This window comes from Sceloporus occidentalis, unplaced genomic scaffold, assembly GCF_023333645.1.
Source record: "Sceloporus occidentalis isolate IW3139 unplaced genomic scaffold, rSceOcc1.0.p SCAF_5, whole genome shotgun sequence".
Lineage (NCBI taxonomy): Eukaryota > Metazoa > Chordata > Lepidosauria > Squamata > Phrynosomatidae > Sceloporus > Sceloporus occidentalis.
In genome coordinates, this window is record NW_028316985.1 from 21,159,982 (window position 1) to 21,178,496 (window position 18,515).

Genomic DNA, 18,515 nt, shown 5'->3' on the forward strand with positions numbered 1-18,515 from the left:
GGTATGATGCTCAGACTTGGTATTTGTATGGATTATTTACACTGAGGTAATGAAATGGAAGGATAATTACAACAAGGCCTAAGTGGCATTGCTTCAGATTTTTAAATTATTTGCTTCTCTGGTAGATAACAAAGCATTTGGACAATTCCGTGTGAAGTGGTGGATAGTGATTTTAGCCTATTGCAGAAAATATCATCAAACCTTGTAGCATTTTAAAGACTACAAATGTAATATAGTCAGCCCTTCTTATACATGGATTTTTTATACATGGATTCAAGCATACACGGTTTGAAAATGTTCAAAAAAAGTATAAATTTCAAATATCAAACCTTGATTTTCTATTTTTTATAAAAGACACAATTTTTCTATGTCATTATATTTAATGGGACTTGAGCATCCACGGATTTTGTTATACATGGGGGATATTGGAACCAAACCCCAGCGTATAACAAGGGTCCACTGTATATCATATCTTTTTTGTGGACTACAGCCTGTGTCATCAGATGCATAAAAGGTTAACTTAAGGTATACCTATCCACAGCTGGTAGGTTTGCTAGGATGAAAACTAGAGGCAGTTTCTGCATCTTTAAGAAATTTGTAGAAGAGGAAATTATTAGCTCTTGCTTGTCATGCAATCAGGTAACAAGTGACCCAGGCTGGAATTTCCTCTTCTGTGTAATCACTGAAATTGCAGGAGCTGTCTCTAATTTTCATTCTGGCAACCCGAACACCTGGGGTAGAAGATGGGTGTTATAAACAGTGAAGTCAGACAAAATGAAATGCTGAAAAGAGTAAAGTTTGCATACACCAAGGAGCTACCTGTTCCTCTTAGTACAGAATCATAGCTTGAGACAGCTGCAATTTCACATTATACCTCCCAGGATCACTTGGTCATGGTGTCTTGGGGATGCTCACAAACTAAGTCCAAAAAAGTGAATTTTACAAGTTCTAAATATTATCCGAAGCAGCGATCTATATGAAAACAAATACCTGAATCTTTGGATTTTGTGCCAATTATTAGTGTTGGAAAATGCTGTTTATCTTCTTTTGAAAATAACTGTCTATTCTGAATTGAGTCAGAAAATTTTTATGACTTTTGTACTCAAAGCCCTACAAAGGTAGATTTCTTTAGGGGCTGTAATACCATTGTGGCTGCATCCAAACTGCAGAAACAATCCAATTTGGCACTGCTTAACTACTATGGAATTCTGGGAACTGTGGTTTTGTGAGACATTTAGCCCTCCCCTCCCTGTCAGAGCTCAGATACCACAACAAACTATGATTCCCAGAATTCCATTGCACTGAGCCATGGCAGTTAAAGTGGTGTCAAACTGGATTATTTCTGCAGTGCCGATACAGCCCAAGATTTCAGCCAAACTTTCCACCACAAATACTCACTGCCCCTTCAATATCCAAAAAGGTGAGAGCACTTGTTTGCAATCTGTTTCAGTAACAGCATCATATAATAAACAAAGCTATTTGAGAAATTAGATAATTAGACTCCAAAGGTTGCCACAATGCTAGATCTGACCAGAGATTAGAAATGTTACTTTTAAAAATATAGTTCCCAGAATTCCCAGCCAAAATGGCTAAGGGCCATGCAACTTGAGAGGTTCTGGGAGATGTAAGAAAAAGGGTAACTTTCCTGAGATATAGAATATATATCTTTTATGATGATATAAAATAATTTGATTTACAATCCTACATCTCTAATAAAAACATTCTGCCACTCAAGCAAGTGAAAAAAATCTAATCACATCCCTTTTGTAAAAATGGATGCATTTGAAAATTTGAGAAGGTACCTCTTTCTCAGGTTTATGAAAATGCTTCACTATATTGTTGACTGCTTCCCCAATTCCTTCTTGGATTTGTCCTGCGTTGGGTTCTGAATTAAAACAAGGGGGGAAAGGGAGTGGGAGAAGAATATAATTCACCCTGAGATAGAAATACAAAGGTTCTTGTTAGGCTTAACTCTAGCATTTGGCTGGTGACTATACCAGTTGCTTAGCTGCAGGGGTGTGACTACTACATACTTCCAGATACTGTTGAACTGACCATTGTCTATGTTGGCAAACACTGATGGAACCTGCAGTGCTACAACATCTGAAGATCTAAAGAGGGCTATTGCCATCATGTCCTGCTTGTGAGCCTCTGAAGTATATCTCACTGGTCACTGTGGTAAATGAGCTGCTGAACTAGTTAGGTCTTTGGTCTTGCCTATGAGAGCTGTTCTTATGTTTTAAGGGTTAAATGCCATTAAAAATCATTTTTATACACTGACAGATCTACTACTAGATTGAAGGCAGAATTCTGGACTAGATAAATCTTGACCAGATAGAGTAGGACGCTTTGGTTCTCATGTGTGTAACTTGTTGTTATGTTTCTGGAATACCCTCCTGAAAGATGCCTACTTAGTGCATCTGTTTTGGCACCAGGTAAAGACTTCTTATTCTCCCTGGCATTTTAAGATCTGTGCTGAGATTTTAGCATTCTCATTGACCCTTTTGAGTGATGGTGACTTTTGCCTGCTCTCACTGCAAAAAAGCTGTCTTACTTGTATTTTTTCCTGTGAGGGAAGTGATGCTCAATCTCCGAGCTGAGGTTGGGGATTTCTGTTGTGGTGGGGTCCGACACTGCTTCCCAAGGTCTTCATCTGATGATGTCGAAATCAACTCTCCTATAAGAATCCGCTCCAGGCTTCCATCATCAACACCTTTCCCCAGCCACCTTCCACATGGAAACCTGAAATGTCACATAATAATAATAATAATAATAATAATAATAATAATAATAATAATATAAGCTACAATTAGCTTCAGTATTCCTGTTTTTACAAGTATAAGCTTGAAAGAGAGTAGTTATGAGCTGCTAGGCTGGCTGCCTTTCTGCTCTTCTTTAACAGACAAGCAAAATCTTGTTATTTAAACAGGTATTTTGATAATTAAGTGGTCACATGAATTCTTTTTATGGTGTATTTTAAATATTTTAATATAATATCTTGTGTGATTGTGTTTGAACTTTTCTAAGGATAAGTTTTTAGCTTCATCTTGTTTTAGCCTTGGGTCTCATGACAGGAGAAAACCAGGATATAAATAAATAAATAACATTTCCCCCCCCCCCCCCCCCAAATTACTTTCATAGGCCTCCATAAATTGTGGAGGAATATCACACAGTTCAAGTGCTGGTCCGTACTGTGTCTTCTGTTCTGCTCTGGAAAGTTAAGGTTATAATGAGGTGCATGGAAGGATGTGAGAGGATATATCTACACTGTAGAATCATAGAGTTGAAGACACCACAAGGGCCATCCAGTCCAACTTCCTACCATGCAGGAATATACAATCAAAGCACTCTCAACAGATGGCTATCTAGCTTCAGTTTAAAAACCTCCAAAGAAGAAAACTCCACTACACTTCAAGGGAGCATATTCCACTACTGAACAGCAGTTACTGTCAGAAAGTTCTTCTTAACTTTTAGGAGGAACCAAAAATGTATGTATAGTGTGCCTGCACCAGAAGTGGCACTGTGCCCCGGAAATAGTAATGGGGCGTGTGCCCATGCTGCACACACCGCCGTGCCTCTGCGAGCACGAGCCCCACTGACTTTAATGGGGCTCGAGCATACATGGAATTTCCCTTATGTGGGGGGGAGGGGTCGGAACAGATCCCCCACATAAGAGAAGGGGCCACTGTACATATTTCTATTTTTAGGGGAGTGTCTGTGGAGCAATATAAAACTGGATGGGATAACAATGCTCGCGGGATTCTGAGAAATTCAACAAAAATTAGACTGACCAAATTTTGCATTCCTAGTCAACATGCACAGGACCTATACAACTTGCACAAGTAGTTTTACACTGCTGAACTGAGAAAGTCCAAAGGAGGGAAATAATTCTATTTCTCGAGAATGTCTCCACACACACACACACACACACACAATCACTGAGTGAATGCATGTAAACAAATCTCATTTCCATATTACAGAGCCTCTCTAGATTGATGTCAAATTGGTGAAAAATTTGAAATGAAAAAACAAGGGGGAAGCACAGAATATAAAAACACTTCTGCTATGGAACTGTTAAACCTGTTTGCCATTTGGAGAATCCTTGTGCTTCTTAGTGAACACTCTAGGCAGTTATATAATTACTTAATCTGTTTTACAAGGACTAAATGAAAACCTCAACTTGGCCATCATGATAGCTTTGAGATCGCTGGGTTGTAAATCATGGCATTCTTTGGAATATGTTATTTCTAGAACACTAGTCTTTCCCAGAGGAAAGAGAAGCTGTTCTTGACAATACACCTCCTACACTGGTGTTTTTCAAACCTAAAAAGAAATCTCAGGTGCTTAGAATGCCTTCGAATGGTATCATTCTTCTTGTCTGTTGTCATTATGGTATGCATCTGACAATATACCCTGGGGTTCTGTAAAATCATGAACTTTCAGAATGGAATTTGAGATCAAAAATATGCTTAGACTTTTCACTTCTCAGTTCATGTAATGTTTAAAAAATGTATACCCAGAGTAACAGTTTGGGAAAAGATTTGGGGGAACAGGAAGGGATAAATGGTCATTCTGGCTGCGGGATTCTGAGAGCTGAAGTTTAAGGCCTACAAGCCTACTGCTGGATGCAACTAGAGAAGACCTGAAGAATCTGTTGTTGTCATCACCACCTTGACTCTTTCCCAAAACTGAGACTGAATGATAAGTCAACAGCGGTGCAAATTCCTCTGAATGATGGAGCAAGCTATGGCAATTAGCACTTATAGGTATAGTATAGACGTGACCCGCTAGATGCCTCATTTAATGAACTTTGATGGCCTTTTATTGCACATTCCCATAGTAACAATATTATTTAATGTCTTCCTGTAACTCACAGTAACCATTGGAACAATCCATTATTCTAATTATCTACCTGATTCAGCATTCCCAGTCAGTCTTGTGGTATTTTTCTCTTGTTGCTGTTCTTGTTCATTTATTGTTGTGTTTCTGCTGTTGTCTTTTCATTCAACAGAATATATAATCATATTGATACAATAATTTTTTTTTTTTTTAAATCCCACTGCTTCAGTTGCTCTACTCTAGTTGGGACTAGCAATTGGGTTTAGGTCCTCTCCAGGTAACTTTCTCAAGATTTATGTGTTCTCCTACTCCCTGCATAAAGTTAAAATAGTATAAATAAAGGGGTATTGGAGAGAGAAAAATAAAGTATGCATTTTAAGGAGCAGAAAAATAGAGCTGTGGGTGTAATGCAGGAAGATTAATTTCTCTCTCCTCCAATTTTCTCATCACACACTCCCCCTGGACACTCAGTGTTTCAAGCCCATGAGTGTGTTTAGTGCTCACTGACCTGTTTGTGGTTGTTTTGTACTACAATTAGAAAAAAAGTCATCATCTACATATATCTAACATTTCAGCTTCAAATGGAGAAAAGAGTGCTTGGCCCTGTTGGCCTTTCACATAATCTTTTAATTGACTTTTCCATGCTTACTTATAGGTGTGCCCTGTGATTTCATTCCTGACCATAACACAGTCCACCAGCCATTTGGCTAACAGTCCAGAGTTGTCATGACCTATCTGAACAGTGGTCAGCTTCCCCAAGTTCTGACACTGTAAAAAGAGAAGGATAAATTTAAAATCAAATATTAATTATTTCCAGTGGCATACTTCAAATTGCTGCTTCCAACTGAAGTATTGTCAGTTAAGCCAATGCTCAATAATAAGTCAACATTTATGCAAATCCCATTGATTCAATGGATCTATTCTAGTCTGGACTAGTTACTAGACTGCGGCCAGTATACACAAAGCCAAGATCAAACACAACATTTTTGTACATCATAGCATAATAAAGAAGCAAATGTAATTTGTAGGACATATGCGAATGATCAGAGCCAACAGTTGAGGTTGGTCCACCTGTGTCTTGTTCACACATACAATGTCTTCATTTGATGACCTCACTTATCAAATAATTGCCTATGCATACATGTATGAATCATCACAGGTCTTCAAATACTGGGTTCAGCCCATGTCACCCCAAACATAATGTGACGCAATGCAGTTAGTATACACCCACATGTGTCATCAATGTATGTAAATAAAAGCAATGATATCAAATGATACATATACAAACATACCAGGCAGTGGCAGCTGGCAGAAAAATGTGTGCAATGGGTCTATTCAAAAGCATTGTATATACACCAATATGAAAGATTTCTGTCACATTATATTTCTGCTGCTGTGGAGCTGGGGGGCCCTTTTCAGTTTGGTGAAGTGCTTGACAGCTGCACCTTTTTTTGGATGTGATTTTAGCATTCTTTCATTTTGCATTTTGCACAGATGTACACATTCCTTTGGGAAAAGCAGATGTACTAAATGTGGAGCATACACATGGGCTGTCGTTAAATTTCATGCCTGGTATCCTGTTAGTCACTTATGATGTTATAAATTCTTATGTGCAATTATGTCACTACTGGCAACTCAAATGACCTGAAACCCACCTTAAAATTCTGCTAGCCCCCTGGAATTATGGAAGTGTTCCACTGGCAAACAAGGAACTGCTGGGTGAAATGACCAGCCTCCTCATGCTAGCAAGCAATGCTGTGAGAAGCAGAGACCTGTGACACCTCTTTATCACAGCCTCAGTCACTCGTGGGAGGGGACTGGTCATGTCATTCTGCAGTGCCTTGTTTGCCAGCACAAATAACCTCCATTGCTACAAATTGCTCTGGCTTTTATGTTCGGTTTCAGGGGGTGGGTGAAGAGCTAATGCATAGCTATCATGGCTATGTGTCCAATGGAGGATCTTGGATTGCATCTCAAAAGCAGAGGCTCTTCTGTTGTCAGCGGTGGTAAATTAACAACACCTCATATTCCCATGAAGTTCCCTTTGGCATGTAACATTCCTTGATGCTGCAGTATAAATTGCCACCAATATTGCAAAATAAACTTCTTATGGACTCTCATTTGGTTACTATTTTAAATGTAAATATTATGCCCCCTCCCTAAGAATTATTAGAACGTCATTTTACAAATGATGCAGAGATATGAGGATTTTCTCCCAGGTTTATATCCAGCAAAATATTTTTGGGGAGGAGGGAAGGAAAATGGTAGTTAATCACCTATGATAAGAGGACAGAAACGTTTGCAAGAGGGCAGCAATCATTTCATTCTTTCATTTGCAATTATAAAGTTGTTTGCTTATATTTTTAAAGCAATGTTGGCATAAAATAATACTCAAGGTTTTTAAACAACTACTTCCTGACAATGGCACAGCCACTGTGAACATTTAGAAATTGCAAAGACAGAAGAGAAGTGTACCAAACTCACCTCAAATGTCATTTCTAGAAGATTTTTTGGAATCTGCATTACTCCAGTATCTCCCAGTTCTCCCGAAACACAAATCCAGGGATTTGATGTCGTGATTGCATTACTTAGCTTTTTGATAGGAATGATCACTGTCCTATATGGAATCACTGTAACAGTAAACAATAGGAATTATGAACTCAGTAATTTCATATGAAAAAGAAAGCAATCACTATTGTAGGTCTCCTAGATAGAAACAGTGCTAACGTTAAATACTGTTTGATGTGTATACCAAAGACATGCTTTTGAAAACATACAAAGAGAAGGAAAGTGTTAAAATTTCAGGCTCCACAGGGACTGTTTATCACTAATTACGTTCCTCAAAACATGCACATTAATTGCATTTGTACAATTAGGGTCCAGTATAGCTTTTTATTGTAGCCTTATGTTGTCTCAGAGATTTTATAAATGTCTTATTGTGTATGTTTTGGTGAGGTAGACCAAGTGTTTAGCAAAAGGGGGAAATAATTTTAAAATAGTAAGTCTTGCATAGCTGCAACTTTCTTCTACACAGAAACACTATCAGTAGAGTAGACTATCATAATGGTTTTTACAGGGATGCCTTCTGCATAGCTTGGTAGTCAGCTCTTATCAGGCAGTAAAATAAATAGCCACTAGATGTTGCTGTTACTACACAGCCAAAGGTGAAGGTCAAGCAAATTTAGAAACTGTGGATTCATGTCACTACTATTTTTAGATGGTAGGAAGCACTATTCCATCAGAAAACCTTTATCCTTCTACTTCCACAACAGAGATTTGGCGTATATGTTGCCATTAGGTAAAGATCTAAGTTGAGACATCTAACTTCCCCCTGACAAAACCAAATGAGTATCCACAAATAAAAGTGCTGTTGTGTGCCTTCAAGTCATTTCTGACTTATGACGACCCTAAGATGGGATTTCTTTGCAAGATTTGTTGAGAGGGGGCTTTGTCTTTGCTTTCCTCTGAGGCTGAGAATGTGTGAACTGTCTAAGGTCTCTCTGTGTGTGTGTCCCCTACCCTACTGTTTTAGGGTGTGCCTCTGCTACAGCTCAAACCATGAGTTGCCCAAAGTTCTGAAATATTTATGTCTGCTTCTAAGAGTGACAAGGAGAAATGACTCACCCATTAAAGAGGGTAACGTCCTGACAAGTCTGTTCTGTTGTTATTTCAAACATACATCAAGTTGCTATGAAAGCTTCACTTAGCAGATGGGAGTTTAAACATTTCATATCAATAAAATAGAAATAAAGGTGTGCTGCTATTCCCTAGAATGGTGCACATCCTCTCATTCCCCTGTACAATGCTCTAAGGTGTTGATCTCAACAGCCATGGCTGCAGGCTTTGTTACAAGATCACAATCAACCTTTTATCACTGCTGAGCTTGCTGGGATTGCTCTCTACTCACTGATAGTGGTGAAAACACTTGTGAAGCAGAAGTAATTTACAGCATTGAGTGAGAGAAGGTGATAAAGGAACTGCTCCCGCTCTTCTTCACACCGCAGGAAGGCATAACGCTTGTATAGTTTCCTGTAAGGAACAAGGAAGATATAGGCATATCTCTGTTTTAAAAGCCTGTGATGGTGACGCTTCTTTTTATACAATCTTTTTGCACTTGCTAAATCCCCCACTTTCTTCCTCTTCTGTCTCCAAGTCTATTTAGCAGCACCAGCACAGGGAAGATGGTGAAGCAGCCCCAGGGAAACCCTGACTTTTGGTTGCAGCAACGTGTCTGCAGTAAACAATGCAATAAAGTTTGAGATGAGAAAGAGCCAGATTCTACTCTAGCTACACACACCTCTGTGTGTCTGCCTACAACAGGCAAGGTTAACAGCAGCAGCTCCAGAATAATTTTTTGAGCACTCGAGAAGAACAAAGAGAGAAAAAGAAAGAGTAGATAAGCCTGCCTCATCAGCCACCCTCAGCATGTGAAAAAGAAGCATAGATCTATAAGTCTGGCCACCAAAAAGGAAATCACAAGAAGGAGAGACTGGGGAAAGAAAAAGTTATCTCTGGATGCATTCTGAAAGAAGCTTTCAAGTGGTCTCTGGAAATACCAAAACATTTTTCCTACTTATGCAAGGTTTAGCTGACCTGATTGTTTCATTTCATACTTGTGTGCCATTCTGCCTAAAAAGTTTGCCAAAACAAAACTGTTCTTTTTCTAGTATAATAAGTTATCCCTATTCTTTCTATGCTATTTCTGCCTCTGGTACCAAATTCTCTGTTAAAGAAGTGATGCTGAGGAATGTATCTATTTTGTTAATTGAGGTATATTTCTAATTACTTCTGCAGACAAAGGCAATATTCTAGACCATGTACTGGACTTGAGAATAAAAGTGAATGAAAAGATATATTCATTGTCTTAGATATAAGGGCCCTCCTCTGCCCACCAGTATGAGAACATGGGGCAGGGCTTTCTCAATCCCAGTTATGGAATGCCATCCCTTTAGGGACCTGATTGGTAATAACATTGGCTTCATTCTGGCATCAAGCTAAAACCTGGCTTTTAATAAATAGCCTTTGGGGCCTAATGATTTAATTCACATAGTATATCCAACATTGTTTTAACTTTAAGTTTTTAAATTATTCAGTTGCTTAATGTGTATGTAGAATGTTTAGATTATTTGCACTGATTTAAATTTTAGTTGCCTTACATTTTAAATTGTTAAAGCTGATTTTGATGTAAGCCACCCAGAGATCTTATAATATAAATTTTATTGTTGTTGTTGTTAGGTGCCTTCAAGACATTTCTGACTTCTGGAGACCCTGAAGTGACACTATCATGGGGTTTTCTTGTCAAGATTTGTCCAGAGGGAGTTGGCCTTTGCCTTCCCCTGAAGCTGTCAGTATGTGTCTTGTCCAAAAGTCAGCCAGTGGGTTTTACATACTATGAATAAAACCAGTAAAAAACAAGATCAGCTAAGATTTACAATCTCTGTGTGTATGCTTAGACAGACAGACATTTATTTTCATTAATTTTTGAACATAACAGTATTCTGTAATATAAGTTTTAATTTTATTAATAAGATGGGATGTAACTCATTGGAAAAGATAGCAATGCTTGGTACAAGACTGAACAAGGGATTGATGGCAGGGTACTTTGAGGTCTCTCTTTCATAGGGTTGCCATAAGTAAAAATCAACTTGATGGCAGTTAACAACAACAAAGTGGAAGGCTGTAGACAAATAGGGAAGCCACAATACGGGTGGATTGATTCAAACAAGGAAGCCATGACCCTGAGTTTGCAAAACCTGAGCAGGAAAGTGGGTAGCAGTGTCTTTTGGAAATCTCTCATTCATAGGGTTTCCATAAACTGAATTGATAGAATATTATAAGAACACCTTATTAACTAATTACTTGTATGTGTCAACTTTCTTTACAGTACCTCAGTGTAGTGTGTACGGTCCTTCTCTTCATATCTATCCTCACAATTCACCTTGTACAGTGGGTTAAGCTGGGAGACAATGACTGTCCAATTTCTTGGGAACCTAAATCTTGTTTTTCTCACTCCTGGTACAACTCATTAACTAAAATAAAATACTGCCTCTCTCAAGGTATGCAAGAATGTTACTTTAATGGTACCAGTGTCTTAGGAGGGTAAAAGATTATCTTGATTGTAGAAGTAAGGCTAAGCACTTCAAAATATGAAAGAAAGTATGTATTCTTGGCATATGAGGGCTGCAAACCATACTCACTTGTGGAGCATTACTAATCACAGTTTGGGTAAAACTCTCAGCAGTTGATCTGTCATGCACCAGGGGGTTAAATGAATGGCCTTCTTGATGCTGGCGTCAAATCTGCTGGATGTTCTTTCTTTGGTCATCTTTCACATTCTTGCCCTGTTGGGCTCTAATTGTCATTTATTGTGGAATTTTAAATCTTATGCTTTAAAAAAGTTTTATAACTGCTGCTCTGACATTTCATTGGGGTTTGTGCTGTTACTTCCAATTTATTTACTTATTATATGTCTAAAATTTTTTAAAAGATAAATTGTTTTCAGTTTATATTTTTGCACACTTTTAAAGCATGAGCACCTTAAATTCTAAACAAGTAATAACTCTGTGTCTTCAACTCGTCTTTCAATGTTTTTTTTTTTGCCCTTGGGCTCCAAAAGAGCTCTCTATGTCCCTAAGCAGCTTTTTGAAAGGAAGGTAAGAAAGCCACAATAAAATAAAATCAAACAAACAGGGACATGGTCTGATGCACCAGCAGCATACTAATTAGGAGAACTTAGAATATACAGGGTGTGTGTGTGTGTGTGTGTGTCCAGTATGGCTTTTGAGATCCCCACTCCAGCACTCCTCTCCAATTTCTGGCTCCCAAAGCAGGTTTTACAGAGGAAAACACAAGCCTTTAAAAGGCATTGAAATGCTATTTTAAGGGTACATCACCTTGAAAGTGCCAGAAATCTCTTTATAAAGAAGTTCTAAAGGTGATCAAGAGTGATGTGATGTCACTTCTGGGGCACAGTGAGTCCCCCCCAGAAGGCCAAAATGGCATCATGTGATCTGCTGTGTCACACATTATGCCCACTCCCAGGTTTGCTATGTTGGATTTGAATATGAGGAAGCCAGGTTCATATCTGTATTTGATTGTGAAGCAGCCCTCAAGGGGCCATACACTCTTCCAAGGTAAGCAACCTCACAGGTAACTGTAATGTTAACACAATGCTCTGAGGTCAATGTACGAAGAGTGGAATTTAAAAAAATTGATTAATATACTAATTTTTTTAAATTATCTGGAGCAATACAGAATCTGTACTGATGCAAAACTAGGCTACTGAAGCTGCACAGATGTTCTCAGTACCCACACCCAACTAAAGAGCTGAAAACTACAATCCAAAATAGGTTTACTCAGAAGCCACCTGCTACCCCTTAATTCAATGGAACTGCTCTCAAGAACAACTGCATTAAGTTGCCTCCTCAAAGGGGGACCCTCCCAAGGACCACCCTCTGAGAACATACTTTGCCAAGGCTTGATTGGAAAGAAGCTGCTTGAGATGTTGAGACAAAAGTTTCTTTTCAAGGGATAGCCTTATCCAGGCTCGAGCTCGACCCACGTCGGTCTTTATTTCACTCATGTTCTGGATGTGCCTGAAGTAGAGCAGGAGAAAAAAAATCCACAGAATTTATTTTTGAAGACCTCCAAACCAACAGAATTTTCAACTATGTCTTGGAAAGCCATTTAGACCCTGATGAGAAGACTTCAAGGTTGTGGGATCTGCTTCCCTTTCTTGTATCTCTCTCCCTTTCCCATCCCTTCCTCCAGGGTCAGCCAATCAGGGCCTGATGCAATTTGGCAGCTTCAAGAATAGAGAGGCACCCAATTTAGGGTACTACAAAATGCCATCAAACATTTCACTGTTTAATTTGCTGGTATTACATTTTTACTGACACAAGCAGGAAGAGATGCCTCAGATGCTAAAATAACTTGGTTAGCCTTTGAATGAGTGGGGGAAGGATCACCATTTTCTTTTTTGTCTCAGGTAGTGTATCTTTGGCTGGCAACTAATCACTTCACTCAGCTCCAGAGCCAGAATGATCTACACTCCACATACAAATAGAAATCTTTGTCTAAGCCACTAAACACCGGGAATTCTAAACAAAAGGTGGTCAGAAGTGTAACAAGGAGAATTATTCAAAGGCAACCAATTCATACTCATATTTTACTGCTTAGAAACTCTGAAGTGGCATAAGATTAGCTATGGGCAGAAGTGACTCTCAGATTACTGATGTGGTGAATCCACTTCAGGTTTAATTGAACTGTGGGTGCTCATTCAAACTATTGTACCCATTTTGGAGACTTGGATAGCCCTGGTTACTACTTGGACAGGAGACTGCAAATGAAAACCAGGTGTTGAAGAATGAACTGACAAAATCACTTCTGAGTATTCCTTGCCTAAGAAAACCCCGAGAAATTTATGGGGTTGCAAAAGACTGATAGGTAACTTTAAGGCCTACACACACACAAAACATAAACACATGCAGGCATGTTTTATCACACAATCCAGGACAAGTTACTCCAGCAATCACACATGGTATGCAAAAACCTTGAGATACAAACTCATCACTATCACATTTTACTTATTAAGTACTGAAAATGATGAAGTATGGTACAATAAACATGAAATATTCCCTACCCCCCCCCCCCAAAGCTCTACAACCAAAAATTGTCTCACACAATAAAGTAATAGGTGGGAAAGAAGGAAAGGTGGGGAAAGAAACAAAGAGAAATTCAAAAAAATGTATTCAGAAGCAACAATTATAATAGCTCACAAGATTATAGAAGGAAATGCAGTACAAAACAAACAATGTTTAAAGCTTTTTAAAAGGAAAAGAAATAAAAAACAGGAAGTCTAATGGGTTTACGTTAGGAACATAAAAAGCAAGAGAAAACACACGGAGAAATCAAGGAGGAGAGGTAGGATAAGGAGGAATATTATGAAGGATCATACAAATATGAAGTGTCTAACCAATCTGAGGGAGAAAAGATAGCCCATGGATATAAAAATCAGAGTGGAAGTGTAAGGAACCTATCACCTGGGGGGGGGGGGGGGTTGCCGTGAGTAAAAGGCATCCTGGCAAAGATGAGCGATCATGGTGAAGATTTTCACACATCGTGATCTGAGAGGACTTATCCCAGGAAGAACCAGGAATGTTCCAGCAACAAACCATTCACAGAGACACTGCCTGAAAATCTTTGTCATGATGGTGTGACTGTTAGGAAAATGCCTTTAGTACCCCTAATTTCCCCCCTGTGTGATAGTCTGATATACAGGTAATGTATGAAAAGATAAGCAGCAGATCAGAGAACTGAAATAAGACAGGGAGGAGGATACTGGGGAATTTTTTTTTTTTTTAAAAAAAGACCAACTCAAGATAAGAAATAACCAACACTTTTGCAAGAATCTCATTAACACAGAAAAGAAGTAGCTGCACCTTTGCAAGTTTAAAGAACACATAGCAAGTCTTTGTCTAGGACAAAGGGTAGACATGCAACTTTGTGACCATGAAGCACTCCACCCAAAGGCCCCCAATCCTCTACAGTACTTTGTTTTTAAAGACAGTCCCTCTCAAAATGGCAATAGGATGTGATGCAAATCACTCCCCATCACCATTTTGAGAGGGACTGCAGAAAAAATGGAGATTTCTGGGCTTGCTGTGAAGGATTGCCCATGGTCCCCATGTAGTTGCTTATCTCCAGTTTAAGAAAAGCCCACAGTTCAGTGTTAGAATACAGGAAAGTCCCAGGTTCAGTCTTTGTCATTTACTACTGAATGAATCAGGTAGCAATTGTTGGGAAGCTGCTGATGGTGAGAGTACCTAGTAGTGGACTGTTTGAACTGATATAGAAAAACCTCCTGTGTTTACTTGGGTCTCTTAGTTTTGGAATGGCATACAAAAGACAGTATTACAGTATTCCCCAACAAAGTGCCCTCCAGATTTTTTAAAATTATAATTCACACCATTCAAGGCCATTGGTCATGTGTGTTTGGGCTTGCAGGAGCTGTAGTTCAAAACTTTGGAAGGATTTCATACTAAGAGAGGGTGCAATTGTGGCTCCCCTTCAAGCAGTTGGCTCCTAACCACTTCCAAAATTCCCAGGCCAATTCTGTCCCTCCACCTCTGGACTTGTAGGACCAATTCCATGTTCCTGCTTTTCCTCATGCCCACCATTTTGCCACTACATTTGCTCATGATATCTCTGTGCATATGAGAAACACAGTAATTTCACAATTCCCTTCTGGGTCCTGTATAGCTCAGTAAAAATGGCAGTGCCCATATTTATACCCGAAGGCATTTTTAAAAACACAATGTATGGTCAACACAACATAAGAAAGCAGAACCATGGAGGTACAAAATAGGAAAGTTTAACTGAGTGTGCCACTAGTACTATGTGGTTTTATTTTTATGTATTACAACAAGGGTGGGGAAACATGGTCTTTCAGGCATTGTTGGACTATATATTCCATCATCCCTAGACAGTGAAGAAGAATTGGAGTTGCAGTACAACTTTTGGATGGCCAAATGTTCTCCATCCATTCTCTGGACTTTAGAAGATATTTAGACTTTATTTTTCCATTCGCTAAAAAGGTGTAGGTTAGGAAGTGAACGAGGAAAGGTTGACATCAATCCATTCCAAGCAGAGAGGTTCAAAATAATGCAAATTTTGTCTGAGGTGCAAGGAAATGTCCTTTACTTAATGGATGTGGTTTGAGTTCACAGCCACCATTTCTTAGATTACCTGGGCAAAATTTTAAGGAACTGTACTGCAAAGCAAAGCTAATGGTAGAAAGCACCATAAGAAAAGAACTTGTCCCATAGTTGCTCCCCAAAATTAGATTAAGATTGCTCTAAAGTAGTTCCCCAAATAGAGTCCCCTTTGTACACAAATAATAATAATAATAATAATAATAATAATAATAATAATAATAATCTTTATTTCAGCCAACAGGCCAGAGTGTAAATATACTATATATTCTGGCACAGGAATTAAAATACCGTATATACTTGACTATAGGTTGTCCTCATGTATAAGTCGAGGGGAAGTTTTGGGGCCAAAATTATGGATTTTGCTATGACCCATGGATAAGTTGAGGGTAAAATTTAGAGGCATATAGCAAAGGCTATATGCCCCTAAATTTTACCCTTGACATCCACAAGTCATAGCAAAATCCATAATTTTGGCCCCTAAAGGATGAAGCAAAACAAAACAATGTCAAACAACTTATAAAATTCCGTCAGACATAACTCTTTGTGCTTATTCTTAAGACTGGATGGATGAAAGAATAGAGGGGGTCGGTGATTCCCATATTATACTCTTGCTTTACACCAGGAGATGGTTCCTTCTTTTAAATAAGAGTTAAGATACAATACTTACATTGACCCGTGGATAAATTGAGTCAGTTTTTTGGGGTCAGTTTTTTGACCGAAATTTCTAGACTTATGCATGAGTATATCCAGTAGTACAGGTACCACAAACAGCAAAAATATATATAAAAAACAAAAACAACATCTTCCTTAACCTCCCTTTTAGTCCTGTAATTTCAGTAAAACACAACAAACTGATCTTAAACAGTTTTACTCAATTGTTTATGTAATTCAGAAAATGCTGATGGTCACAGGAAATGCCTGGCAAAGAAGAGGAGGCAAACTCATCCTGCAAAGTGTTTGGAGCAATCGCTGTAACTGATCCACTGATAATCTTGCTCTGTTCTGCTCTGTTTCAGGATTGGCTCAGTCCCATAAAGGGAAACACCATGCTGCAGCAACTCCAACATCATCAGAATGAGGTGGGGTGGGGGCTGAGGGAGAAATGATTATCATGTGCCAGTGGCACATCACATCACATGCACAACCCCAAATGCTGCATTGTCTACTGCAACATTTTCAACAAAATTCCTGCCAGCATTTCCTCTGCAGATACCCTGGACTCTGGTAAGAGTTTTGCATAAGATGACAGGCATTTACTCAGGTTTATTAATTGCTTAGACACTAAAGAGTTAATGAGATGCACACACACACACACACACACACTGTCTGTCTGCAGTTCCCTTTGTTAATGATTCCCACAGCGTCCCTTCCTTGAGCAAAGGCCCAACATAACCAACCCAAATTACACCAAAAAAGTGCTGCTTCTGGCATTTGCACATTTTCTGCAGAGTAACCTCTTCATTTTTGGCTCAGATTTTGATAAGGCAGCTTTTAGGGCTTCCAGCACAACACAACTGGGCATGTGATCAGAAGTCCTTGAAAAATACGATGTGCATTAGTCACTCGCATCATGATGAAAAGCACACGCTGTAGCTATTTCAAGCCTTTCGATAGGGGACTATATCAAAGCAGATGCCTCCCACTCCCTTCTTTGATGGGGATCTCCATTTAAAGCACAAACACAACCAACTGATATAAATCACTTCCCTGGCAATGCCAAAGGGAATGGGGAATCAGGAATCCATGGTTGTTACCAGCATGCAGGAGAAGTAGGGCAGCTTTTTCCACCCAGAGCAAAAGGCAGGAAGCATTATTCCTCCCTGTTCCTCTGCAGGGAAAAGCAAGCTCAATGAAACAAGCCCAGGAAGCAGATTAGACACAATTTATGACAGTTCTGGTGTTTTTCAGCTTCGTGATATCCTGTAGTCTGGGAGGGACCAATGATGAACAATAGCTTTTTAAAGCTGCTTTAACTCAGGGGTGGGAGCTATGAAGCTCCCCAGATGTTGCTGCAAAGGAAGTCCCAGCAATTGTAGCCCAAATAGCCAAAGATAAAGAATGCTGGGAACTGTAGTCCAATAACATTTGGAGAGCAACACATCTGGTGAGCCACAGGGGTGGGAAACTGTATCAGGTTCAATGGTCTCCAGTGGTCCTTTGGGGTTGGGTGGACTGCCAACATTACCACAAAAAACAAAACAAAACAAAACAACAACAGCTATTCTAAGTGTCCAGGTGTTTTAGTGAAAAAAAATATTTTTCCAATGTTAAATTGTGCAGGGAGAATAAGAGGCGCAATCTATTTAAAAGGCTAATTGCTATTCTTGGAGGTTTCTAAGACAAGCAACTAATTCTTTTTGGGGGCTAAAAAAGAAAGCAACATGGTGGTCCAGAAAGTCGGGAAGCATTGAGGACCCCAAGAACAGCACTAGGGCTATACATTGCCAACATCTTCTATCCCTTTGAAAAGACTATCCCTTGGGAAATTGTTTAGGGACCAGAAACAATTGCTTCAGTATTTAAGTAGAAAAGCTTGATGCAACATGAAGACCAGCTATGTGAAGTATTTGACAGAGGCAGCATGGAAGTGACAATTCACTCTTTCTTGGGTCCAGAAAAGGTTGGTGGTCCAGGGAGTCTGGAGGGGTCAAGAGCACACAGACAGTCCTGGGAAGCTGCACCATGCCCATCCTAGAGCATATGGCAATGCCTCAGTTTTTCTCCTGCCATTTTATTTCATTTTTATAGCAAGTTTCAAAATAGTTATTTCCTAATATCAGAACTGCATTTTACCTTAGCAGATTGACTTCTTGCATAAGGAGGAATATGACTTAATGTGCAGCTGTCAGCTGTTAGATCTTCACCGGGCATCTGAGGAATGCCAGTTGAAGAGTCAGTCTGTGTGTACCATCATGAACTGGCTCTGGCAAGAGAAGGGAATGACAGAAACCAGCCCAAAAG

The 18,515-nt window shown here is 39.2% G+C and overlaps 1 protein-coding gene across 6 annotated transcripts in view; it reads right to left on the bottom strand.

Moving 5' to 3' along the window:
• The window catches only part of DENND5B (DENN domain containing 5B), a 135,630-nt gene that overhangs the window by 8,020 nt on the left and 109,095 nt on the right, over positions 1 to 18,515 (bottom strand). For all 6 annotated transcript variants that reach the window (XM_089527833.1, XM_089527830.1, XM_089527832.1 and 3 more), the window contains 6 exons: positions 12,306 to 12,434; positions 8,747 to 8,868; positions 7,324 to 7,469; positions 5,489 to 5,607; positions 2,555 to 2,742; positions 1,803 to 1,885 (listed from right to left, as the gene is read on the bottom strand). In XM_089527833.1, the coding sequence (XP_089383959.1) occupies positions 1,803 to 1,885; positions 2,555 to 2,742; positions 5,489 to 5,607; positions 7,324 to 7,469; positions 8,747 to 8,868; positions 12,306 to 12,434 (787 nt within the window). The remainder of the gene's footprint in view (positions 1 to 1,802; positions 1,886 to 2,554; positions 2,743 to 5,488; positions 5,608 to 7,323; positions 7,470 to 8,746; positions 8,869 to 12,305; positions 12,435 to 18,515) is intronic.